Below are 12,518 nucleotides of genomic sequence, written 5' to 3'. Positions count from 1 at the left end.
AACTAAAAACATTGGTGTTATCAGTGCTGTTCCCAGGCTGAAAGTCAAAAACACAGCACTGCACCAGTTACTAAGAAGGAGAAAAATGACTTCTACTGCTGAACTCAGAGCACGCACTCTGCATTTGCAAGAGTTTTCCTTCATTTTGAATATATCTTTTTCAGTAATGTGTTCTTTCTTGGAAAACAACTGTTCTAAGAAAGCTGCACTATTTTTACCAAACTGTCCTGTCTTCTTTTTTGGTTGCCTTTATGAAACTAACACTTTTGTGCTTGGAATTATGTAGAACATCACAGTCTAGTGTCCATCCACTACTTTAATTAACCCTCTAGTTCTCTTATGTGTGCAGTTGAATTGCTCTTCTGATCTTTTGCCTATAGATCTCCCAGGGAATTTATGAACAGTTAGTTGCTCATGCTCATCTCCAACTATTTAAACATGATTCGTATACTATAGCTTTGCTCACGTTTCCTAACCTTCTCTTCTGTCACACTAAATTTTCATTTCTATTATTAATTTCAAGAATTGAATTATTCAAGAACAGAAAAACTTGTTGATAAATTAAGCCATAAAATTTTCTACTATTTGCCCTAAGTTGTCTTTTCCTCTTTTGTTTCATTTGAATTTTTTATGCAGCATTTCAGGAGAAACTAATAGCAGGATTCAGTGCTGGGTATATGCATAACGGCATAAAAGACATCTCCTTCCTATTGCCTTGATCAAACCCTTGCTTATCAGTCACTGGCAAAGTAGATGAGAACAGATATTTTCTGTAAACCTCTTGGCAAATGTGCTCTACTGCAGTGATTCCTGAATTTTTGCAATAATAGGCTCCCCTACAACATTCTTGCAACCATGAATATACCAGCATACAATTGTAGAGATCACAACCTAATTGTGTGGACAACCTAACTTAAACTTACAGTTTAACACTGCTCCATAGTCTACCATATGACAGCCAAGTTTTGCATTACGAATGTTATAATCTGTCTCCTTGAAGGAAGCAAACTTTTACAGCTAGGGTAGACACCTCAAAAGGAAGTTTTACATTTATACTATTTATTGGATTTTAAAAATCTTCAATGCAAAACCACACAACTGTAACTCCCTAACATACACAGAAAAACAAAGATGTGTATCTTTTCTTTATACTACTACTAATCATGACTTCATGAGCTCCCTATCAATTTTCCGTAATAATTCTGTCCTAGGCTAGCATCTTACAAGAAGTTTGATTGTGCCCAATTTGTACTCCATCAGTTTTTGTCCTCTCTGCCCTAGTATGGCATTCCAATCCCAGCTCCCTGTAGTCAGTGGATATTCTCTTTTTCTTCTAAATATGTACCACAGTCAGTAGTATGATTTGTGGCCCTATTTTACCCACCTCACATATGGTTTTGTAAAGATAATCTTTCGAATATGGTAAGCACAGCTACTTTTTGTGACTCTTGCTAAATCAGACCCATACCTTCTAATAACTGGACTGGTAACTACTGGCAAGTTATTTAACCACATGCCATTTGTTACCAAGTCTGGTATCTTGGAGTAATCTATCTCTGTCAGTGTGACTGCTGTTTGTAATCAGATCTGTAATTGTGGCAGGTTTACTGGGAGAAAAAGGGAGGCACATGGCAGATAAAAATAGGAGAATGAAAGAAAAAAAAGACAACTGTAGAAATAATTTCAATAAATCGCTTTCAATTAAATTTCTGTATTTTACTGCCTCTCCTTTTTTTGAGAAGAGTCCTGAATAAGTGGCTCTATTTTTCCTAGCATGAATGATTAACTCATTTCATGAATTATGCCTTTTACACCTTTGCAATACTGAAGTATTTTCCACTTTACAAGATTTGTTAGCAGTGCATGTTACTGGTTCACATAACTCGCCTGCTAGTTGCCTGAAGATTCCTAGCTGCAAGCTTCAAGAATACTTGAAGATTCCACTAAATTTCTCTGAGAATCTTGACTGCAAGTTTTTTGGATTCTTGATACTGTGCACAAAAATGTTTTGAAAAGAAGACTTTTCATAAGAATGTTGAGAAAAGACTTAAGTACATGTCTCTCTACAGATCATTTCTGTAAAATGTTTCAAAATCACTATATTGTATTAGGTGTTTTTAAAAAGCAGCTTTTCTCCAAGTGGCTTCATTAAGCAACGTGCATACCTCCCCAGAGACCATTTTTTTAACTCAGCAACTTGTGGTAACCTTTACCGTAATAGTAAAAAACCTGAGCTATAAGCATTACTGACTTGTATGTATTATCTCTGTATCTTTGAAGCTCAGTAAACAAAAAGTAATACTATTGTGGTATAATACTGCAGTTAACACAGTTAACATATTTACTGTCCTTCGTCCCCAGGACACCCCTACCATTTATAGATATAAAAGTGAGGACTTCAAAATTCTGCCTAAATTGCAGATTCAGTAATTGTACTTTCACTTCTTACATTTTCACTGCAGTTTTCATTTGTTAGTGTATTCTTCAAATCCTTTGCAGAATTGCATAGTGATGTTCTGCACAATTAAACTCTTGCTTGATGGAAAAGAACTTGTATATATGAACTATGCACAGTTCTTGTACATCTAGGGAGAGATCATGTCTTTTAAGCCATGGCCCAGGAAATCTGTCAGTACCTGTTGTGACTTAGCTTGTTGTGCATACGGAGAGCAATCCGCTCTGCCCATTAGGCAGAAGATTACTCCCTTGATATGCCAGGCATTCCTGACAGCTCAGCAGGAAAAGGAACCATTTCCAACATGTATAATTTTTTTTACTCTTGAGAATTTGCATATATTTTGTCTATTTCTGCCTTTCTATTCTGTCAATTTTGTATGTCAGGTCTGCTGGCTAGAGGCATGTCTATATGTTGTAACAATTTACACAGACATAATAATTCTGAATGCTGGTATCTAAACAGACATAGATTTAATAAGTACTGTAATATGAGAAATTGATAGTAGGCAAACTGACATCTATCTTAAGTCTTTTACCATAACTGATAAGCCTGCTGCAATTAATGAAGGTTTGATTTGCTTTGATAGGTAATACATGGTCTCTTTCCCTAAAGACAGCATTAAATTCAAATCATTGCAATTTTTCTGCAGAACAACAGACAACTGAAAAGAGTAACTACACCAGCTCTTACCTGTTTTGCAAATGCACACTGGATTTCCATTGGCTTGTGCCAAGCAGGTTGAATTGTTTATGCATGGATTGTAAGGCAGCTCACAGGGACTGAAGCGCTGATGGCAGAAGTTACCAGTATAAAATGGAGGACAAATGCATACAAACTGACCCTGCTTAACAGATTCATAACAGGTGGCTCCATTCAAGCATGGTTCAGAATCACATTCATTTATATCTTCGCTGCAGTCTGGCCCTGTCCATCCTGTTGTACATGTGCACCTGAAAAGAAAAAAAAAAGAGATGACATGGTGGCAAAATGGAAATCAGCAACTTAAAGTACTTGGAGCTAATTGAACTATTAAAAAAATAAGAAAAAAAAACAAACAAACAATATTCTTTTTCTGTGCATAGCTTTTTCTAGACTGCACCGTGAATAAAAGTCACATCCAGGTTCTTCCATAATTTACTGGTGCAAAAGTAAAATTACTTATTCTAAATCACAGGTTTTATCCACTTGGAGAACCACCTAGTTTAGTTAATGCTGACAGAATCATCTGTGAATCTTCTGTAAGATGAAACGCCACCACAAATTATCAAATGTGGAATGCAAATTCCCTTAAGCTTTAGTATTGGAAAGGCATCTTCTCATGTGTAAAACTACTAAGTACTTCAGTGTTTGGGATTAAATGAACCAGGTATCATTCAGTACACTTTTAAGAAAGAATGTAGGAGGTCAAAGGCACTATAAATGATAAAAGAATCCCCTTTTCATTATGTCCTTCTTCTTATTCGTATGCTTTTGTGAATACCTGTTACTGACAACACAGAAGAAAACTTGGACCAAAATCTACATCATATCTGATTACAAAGAATCTTATCTCCATGAATTAGATAGATATCTGTCCTGGGTTCAGCAGTAGCAGTCATTTTTCTGATTCTTAGTAGCTGGTGCAGCACTGTGTTTTGACTTTCTGCCTGGGAACAGAGCTGATAACAATGATGTTTTGATCTGGCCAAGGACTTTGTGAGCTTCATGCTCTGCCAGGGAGGAGGGGAAGCCGGGAGAAAGCAGAGACAGGTCACCTGACCCAAACTGACCAAAGAGGTATTCCATACCACAGCACATCATGCCCAGGATGGAATTGGGCGTTACCTGGAAGGGCTAGGACTGCGGGGCTGGACGAGGTATCGGTTGGTGCTCAGTCTGGTGGGCTGGGGAGAGTTATCAGTCAGTGGGTGGTGAGGTGTTGTATTCTCTTCCCTTGTTATTTCCCTTATCATTATTATAATTGGTGGTAGCAGTAGTGATTTGTGTTATACCTTAGTTACTAAACTGTTCTTATCTCAACCCGTAGGAGTTGCATTCTTTTTGATTCTCCTCTCCATCTGCCCAGGAGTAGGAGGAGAGAAAGAAGGTGGGGAGTGAGTGAGTGAGCTGCCTGACTGGGTTTAAACCATGACAGTATCTGATTTTATTTAGAACATTAATATGATTATAAGATTCTAAAAATTCAAAGGTAACAATTTGGTAATGTTTTCAATGTTTGCAGAGTGTAGCTGCAGTAAAAGAAGGTTCTATGTGCTTTAAAAGATGTATGTGCCTGTTACTTTCTTTGAAGACAGAATGAATTTCAACAGACATTTGCAACTATTTTCCAGGACAACAGATAATACAAAAGATTGATTACACCAGCTCTTGTCTGTTTTGATTGATACTGATTTTAGGCATTAAACCATTCAAATAATGCTTCATAGTTTTAATTTGATAAAAGGAATTGTTCTTAAATAATACACAGGTCATTCAGTGGAGAATCAATCAGATAGCTCTGTAAGGCATGCTTATTACTTATACAATCATAGAATCATAGAACAGTTAGGGTTGGAAAGGACCTTAAGACCATCTAGTTCCACCCTCCCTGCCATGGGCAGGGACACCTCACACTAAACTATGTCACCCAAGGCTCTGTCCAACCTGGCCTTGAACACTGCCAGGGATGGAGCATTCACAGCCTCCCTGGGCAACCCATTCCAGTGCCTCACCACCCTAACAGGAAAGAATTTCCTCCTTATATCCAATCTAAACTTCCCCTGTTTAAGTTTTAACCCGTTACCCCTTGTCCTATCACTACAGTCCCTAATGAAGAGTTCCTCCCCAGCATCCTTTTATAGGCCCCCTTCCGGTACTGGAAGGCTTCTAGGAGGTCTCCACACAGCCTTCTCTTCTCCAGGCTGAACAGCCCCAACTTTCTCAGCCTGTCTTCATACAGGAGGTGCTCCAGTCCCCTGATCATCCTCATGGACCTTCTCTGGACTTGTCCCAACAGTTCCATGTCCTTTTTATGTTGAGGACACCAGAACTGCACACAATACTCCAGGTGAGGTCTCATGAGAGCAGAGTAGAGGGGCAGGATCACCTCCTTTGACCTGCTGGTCACGCTCCTTTTGATGCAGCCCAGTATACGGTTGGCTTTCTGGGCTGCGAGCGCACACTGCCGGGTCATGTTCATTTTCTCATCAACCAACACCCCCAGGTCCTTCTCCACAGGGCTGCTCTGAATCTCCTCTCTGCCCAACCTGTAGCTGTGCCTGGGGTTGCTCTGACCCAGGTGTAGGACCTTGCGCTTGGCATTGTTAAACTTCATAAGGCTGGCATTAGCCGACCTTACAAGTGTGTCAAGGTCCCTCTGGGACTTGCCACACTTGGTTCACTTAAAAACACAGTGTTTTCTCTGGACTTTCTAATGTTCTGTTTGAAAGCAGTATTACAAAGAAACTTTATCATTTGGAAGTCCTGAGTATTTTAGCAATAAGGAGTCAAAAATTATGTTACTGTATGTTTTTCATGGACAGAAAAATAGTTTTAACTACCAAAAGGCATTCAGGATTCTTAAAGAAACTATGACAAAAATCACTTTTCAGGAGTCATTTACCAGTTACAGCACCCCAAATCACATTTTTGGAAATATGGTTACAAACAAATATGTTTGTTTCTCTGTGTTTATGCACAACAAACATGTCTGCTTTTGCTACTTGGTAGTATCAATTCGGTATCTAGAAGCAATACCACTGAACAACACTGAGTAAGAGTGGATACACTACTCAGCACTTTGTTTCGTTTTCTTTTTAGTAAGCCTATAACAGTATGAGCCTCTATTATAAATTAAGGATTTCTGAATCACCGACACTGGACATAGTAGAATAGTCTGTTCCAATAGAGCAGAACGAGTATTTTAGGTGTTAATTGTTTTAAGGATGCTTATTTTTTTCTTGAATATATTTATGAAGTTCTGAAGAAATTACTAAAAGTAAACCATGTGGTGCTTTGTCTATGCTCCATCTGTAGCTTGGAAAGCTCATTATATGGAGAGCCTTTCACTGCATATTAGAAGAATGGGGTTTGGTTCTTAAGTGTTCTAACTGTTACAGGTGTAACTGAGGTGCAAAAGAGTAAACATAAAACACATTCTATTCCTTTCTTTTCCCTAATGAATTTCATAACTGCCTTCAAGTTATCAAAACTATTCTATGTGGCCACAGGGAGCATTAGGTCAGATGGAGATCACTGAAACACAGAAGTTTATCTGTACTAGCCAGCTTCATGACAGCTACCAGCTGACACAATTAATAACATTTTATTTTACTCTGTATTATCAAGAAGTTGTTGGTGCTCTCATTGAATGTGAAAAAATACATAGAAATGTCTATCGCAAGGCCCAGTTTTAAGAGTCAAGACAACATTTTGCCTTAATGACAACTGTTATTTAAACAAGGCAGGGAGGTGTTAGGAGTATTAAAAGAATATACAGCAGGGTTTTTTAACTGTGGATTATCGATTAATTTACTACAGTTGATATTCTTGTAGATTATCTGATCAAAAGGCAAAAATCCAAACAGTCTTTTTCAAAATGACCAGTTTACTCACTACATTAGAAAAAAAAAGTCATCTACACTTTCATGAGACCACATAATATATGTAATACAGTCTTTGCTGTTCTTTTATCAACTTGCAAACTCAGATAAAAAGATCTAATAGTGGTAGCAAAATACCATTAAAGTTTTCATATACCTTCTAAAGACAAAAATCTAAATATAGCAGATGTTTTATATGTAACTTTGTGTTTATTCCTAAATCATTTAGACATATAAACTTTTTTTGAACGCTCAACACACATACAGGTCAGCTTTCATAAATATTATGTTCCAACGAACAAAAGCAGAAAGTAATGAAAATATACAATGTAAAGTATATGCATGGATTTGCATTTTACTTCCTGTTTAAATATTAAAGTCTAAAATTAAAAGTTATAGTCATGAATGATACTCAGAAAAACTAGTATTAACGTTGTAAGCTTATCTATCTCTGCATGAGTTATTTGTTTCTCACCTGCTTGAAAATTCCCTTTTTATTTCTCACATTGAAGTGAAACCTTGAGGTTTACCTAGTCCCCCCTGGTCAAGTCCTTGAGGCCTACCTAGTCCCCCCTGGTCAAAACAAGGTCAGCTAGAGGTTTCTCAGGCTTGTGTCTTTGATACTTCAAGTATCTCCACATATGGAGACTCCACAAACTCTCTGGGCAGCTTATTTCTGCTCCTGACCTCCCTCACACTAAAAAAAGAAAAAAAAAAGTATTTTCTTATCTTAAAGTCGACTTTAATGTATTTCAGCTTTTGTCCACTGCCCCTGGTCCTGTCAGTGGATACCACTGAGAAGAGTCTGCCTCCACCTTTTTCACTCATTTCCATCAGTTATTTAGACACATTAGCAAGAGCTGCCCTGAGCCTAAGCCATTTTATTTCAGGATGCCAACCAGAACGGGAATCCACTCTGAATTTTAAGAGTTCTAAAGTTATTTTCTTTCTACTTAGTTCAGCTAGGACACCTGGAAAAAAGCCAAAGCTTGACAAAAGCAGTAACGCAGATGATTATACCAGCACAGAACAAATTTCAGAAGGAGCCCTTTTTGGCCTTCAGACATCTTACAGCAGAAAAGCAAAAAATAAACTGGTCTTTTCAGTCTATATTTGTATTTTGCACCAATTTTTCAGAAAATATCAGTCAAGGAGCTTGCTTTTGCCACAGATACAGGTGTTCCTACAGAAAAAAAAAAAAAACAAAACAGTAAGATTCAAGATGCAGCAGAACTGTTGTTTTTTTTTTCCATAGTGTTTTAGTCAAAGCAACAGGAATCCTAAACTGAACCCTCAGATACACTGTGACCATCATTCACCTGCCTCATTATTTGACAGGATCTTGATGAGAAATTTCAAGATGTTCAATGAAGTGTAGGTTAGCCTATTAGCTATATAATACATGCAACAATGGTCCATTCTACAGTAAGAGTGTATGTTGTCTAGTGCATTCAATCAAATCAGCTAACAGCCTGAAAAAACACAGTGCTCGGTAACAAATTCATTTCTGGTAAGCTAGAGGTTATTGGACCATCTGAAGCAGTAAAATGAGAGCTTGCTTTCAATACATGCACAGCTTTAAATTTAGAGCACCAACACATATCACAAAGCTCTAAAGACATACACTTCCAGTCACCATAGAGGCTTCAAATATTCATTTTTCTCTCTCCTCTTTCCTCCCACAAAACCTTTGCTCTCTGAAAAGCTTAAAGCCCTCTTTGTTCCTCAAGCAGCTCTCTGACCCATCTTACATACTTCACCATCTTTCACCTTCAAAAGTTGTATGATGAGTTTATCTCTGATGCTGTTCTGGTGCTACTAGTTCTCCGCTCTCATATGTCACTACTAGATTTTTCTCAGATTTCCACCCATGTCTCTCCTCATCTCATCATCATGACTGAGAAGATCATAGAACAGATCTTCCTGCAAGTTACGTGGAAACATATGGAAGGTAAGGAGGTGATCAGAGACAGCCAACATGGCTTCATCACGGGCAAATCATGCCTGACTAATCCAGCACCCATGGAGTGACTGCATTAGCAGACAAGTGAAGAGCTACGATCTATCTTTACTTCTGTAAAGCCTTTGATATGGTTGCACAGAACACTTGCTGCAAAACTGGAGGGATACAGGTCTGATGGATGGACTATTAGATAGGTAAGTAACTGGCTGGATGGCTGTGTCCAGAGTTTATAGATAATGTCTCAATGCTCAAATGGAGATCAGTAACACATGATGATTTGTTTCTGTGATTCTGTGATTTTATGACTTTGACACTGCTGCAACAAGGCCGCCAGCTGTGGGCTGACCTGGCAGTGCAGCAGCTTAGCCTCGCTAGCTTAAGCCTTGTGCTGGGGCCAGAGACTGCTGACAGGGCCCGTGCTCCACCTTCAGCTCTGGAAGTGACCCCTCTAGGAGGGGGTAACCCCCCTGCCTGCAGTCACTGCTTGACAAATCATAGCCCTTTGTGTTTTCGGACTGGGGGCCACAGCTAGGCTGCAGCTGGAAGCTCAAGAGAGGTGCGCTGTGACAGTGAAATGCCCAAGACATAGGATGAAACTAATTGCTCAATCTGTTCCGCATGGCAAAAGTAGTATTAGTTTTTATTCTGCTCTTTCTTTTTTTTGCATACTTTTAACTTGGGACATATATAGTAATTTTTATAAACACTAGCAATGGGATAGACCTTTTAAATGACTGAGGCAAAGCCATAAAGGATAGTAATGGCAAAGACTAAAATTGTTACTTCTTTTATTGCTGTGGTTAAGAAGGCAGGACCAGATAAATCCTGAAATAAAAATGCTGTGTTATAAACTTACTCATTCATTGCCCTTCTCTGACGTGTACCAGGAAACCTTTGGTTAATGTGAATAACAGAAATATCTTTTCTACACCAGTGCTTTCTACTTCAGGCTCCTGAACTGAACCATACAGTTCAGTGCAGGTGTACAACCAATCCCCAAGGTCCACCTAACCGTTGTAGGAATGCCTGGCCCTGTGAAAATTTTAACACAATGATATACTCAAAGGGTATCCTCTAATTTAGTGTCCTGGTTTCATCTGGGATAAAGTTATTTTTCTCCCCAGTAGCTGGTGCAGTGCTGTGTTTTTGCTTTAGCCTGAGAACAATGCTGATAGTACACCAGTGTTTTAGCTGTTGCTCAGTAGCACTTACCCTGATCAAGGACTTTTCAGTCTCTCATCCTCTGCCAGTGAGGATGGGCATGGGAAGCTGGGAGGAAGCAGAGGCAGAATACCTGATCCAAACTAGCCAAAGGGGTATTCCATACCACAGCATGTCATGCCCATTATATCATCAACTGGGGGGAGTTACCTAGAAGGGACCTATCACTGCTCGGGTCAGGCTGGGTATTGGTCAGTGAATGGTGAGCAATTGTATTGTGCATCATTTGTATTTTCTGAGCTTTTATTTCCTCTCTTGTTGTTTCCTATTGCTGGTATTCTTTCTATTACCGCTATATTTTACTTTATTTTAGTTATTAAACTGTTCTTATCTCAACCTGTGGGTTTTACATTCTTTAGGTTCTCCTCCCCATCCTGCCTGGCAAGAAAGAAAGGGGGCAGCTGAGTGAACAGCTGTGTCGTACTTAGTTGCCAGCTGGGTTTAAACCACAACATTAGTTTCATTCCAGTTTGTGTGTGTATGATCATTCAACACTGCAAGCCAAGCAATTGGGTACATCTAGGATGTACCCTTTACTTCAAAAATCTAATCACATTCTGAACTAAAACTCACCCTGGAGTATGCTCCATTTCCTCTAGATAACTGAGGGGTCTGGCCTTCAGAAACATTGCAGAGCACACTAGTTAGGAACCGACCGTGCAATTCTGACAACTGAAAGTTTGTACATTACAAGTTAAGCCACTCTGAAGATGCTGTTTTTTCAGTGAAGTAAGCTACTTAGTTCAGATCTCAGATGAGCTGAATGAATCCTTCTGGAAGGAATCTATCGATTTACTTGTCTTCCTTGGCTATAAAGGAAACCGAGAAGGTAGGCTTATGAATTTCTCTGTCAGATATGCAGAGAAATATCTAGACTAAGCCACTTTCCTCAAATTTGAAAATATTATTATTTAACAATCTAAGTAATTAAGTCAAATTTGAAAATCCAATTCAATGGGTTGTTTTGTTTTTTTTTTTAAACTATGCTATTTTTCCCAATCTGACATGCTATGAATCCCTGATATTTCAGAGGCAGCTATATTCTTTTACTAAAAAGGTAGTCTATGAGTGAAAATTTTGCATTAATTTCTCATAGAAATTAAGAAGAAAGCTGGAAATATTTCTTAAGGCTGAAAACAGAAGTGGATATTGACCCCACTAAAGAAAAAGGATTCAGAAGGTACATTTCTGGAAAGATAAAGATTATTTTTCTGCTAATATAAGTAAAGATAAGTGTGTTTTTTTGTGTGTTCGATGCATAGAGAAAAGCTTTCAAGGGCTTAGGTAGTTTTCATTCCCTTTCAATTAAATTCCTTCAGCCTTATAATACTTGTCCCTTTTCTTATTTTTTAGGATGGTTTTTCTCTATTCTGTATACTTTTGCTCCCATAACTCCCTGCTCACATTCTTCATTTCTACAATAACTAAAATTTATTCCTAATATTATGTGCAATTCAGGGACATAGCACAAAGAAAAAAATGTTTAACAAATAGACAAAGTTGCATTTGCTTGTTTTCCAGGTATTTCTTCCTTAATTCTCTATGTGAAGCAATGAGTTCACATGACAGGCTCCATCAGAGAGCAAGCTATATTTCAGCTTCTACTTTAAGCTCTAGTTCAGATGCAGTGCTCTCATTCTGTTTTCAGAAAAATAATTCTATACCTTACAGAAAGTATTCTCAGCTTTCAACTCCTAATTTTTTATTGCAGCTTTTCTTCTTTTTCCATTTTCCTGAACTGGAAAATACAACACAGTTTGGTATCAACAGTCTTACTCATAGACCATGACCACGTAGAAAACAAATGGTAAAGTACCTTTCCATCAGTCTTACCTCCTGAAACTTCTATTTTAGAGGCAGCAGGAATTAATTAAAAATTACAAACAAACAAACAAAAAATTATGGAATATTATTTTACTTTTGTTTCACAGTTTTGGCTGTTATCTAGGCTATTAGATAATACCCACATGCTAGATAATTGCTACTCTACCATGTTCAAGATTTTTTAACACATATTCTGAAAAGATTTAAAGAATACAAAGTCAAGTCATCCCTTAACAAAACAGGAACTTCCTTCTCCTAAATTCCCCAAGTTATATATGAAGGTTATCACAGTCATGTGAAAATTTTAAAATGCAGTTTAACAAGTCAGCACACAAAGCAGTGTAAAGAGAAAGATCTGTCTAAATCTGTGTTCAGTGCATAAAATGATTTTCTGAGTAGCAGTGTTCATTTCTTGAATTACTGCAGACCCCCATATAGGCTATCCATGCATTCTGGCATGTGAAGCTGCTCT

General features: G+C 38.1%; 1 protein-coding gene across 1 annotated transcript in view; it reads right to left on the bottom strand.

The window, feature by feature from the left end:
- The window catches only part of EYS (eyes shut homolog), a gene marked incomplete at its 3' end in the record, with an annotated part of 771,151 nt that overhangs the window by 444,320 nt on the left and 314,313 nt on the right, over positions 1-12,518 (bottom strand). Inside the window, exon 22 of the mRNA XM_057418821.1 lies at positions 3,149-3,408. Coding sequence (XP_057274804.1) covers positions 3,149-3,408 — 260 coding nt within the window. The remainder of the gene's footprint in view (positions 1-3,148; positions 3,409-12,518) is intronic.

This window comes from Pezoporus wallicus, unplaced genomic scaffold (genome assembly GCF_028554395.1).
Source record: "Pezoporus wallicus isolate ANWC-B61680 ecotype Strahan unplaced genomic scaffold, APGP_CSIRO_Pwel_v1 contig_4901, whole genome shotgun sequence".
In the NCBI taxonomy this organism is placed as follows: domain Eukaryota; kingdom Metazoa; phylum Chordata; class Aves; order Psittaciformes; family Psittacidae; genus Pezoporus; species Pezoporus wallicus.
This window is presented reverse-complemented; position numbering and strand designations above follow the sequence as displayed.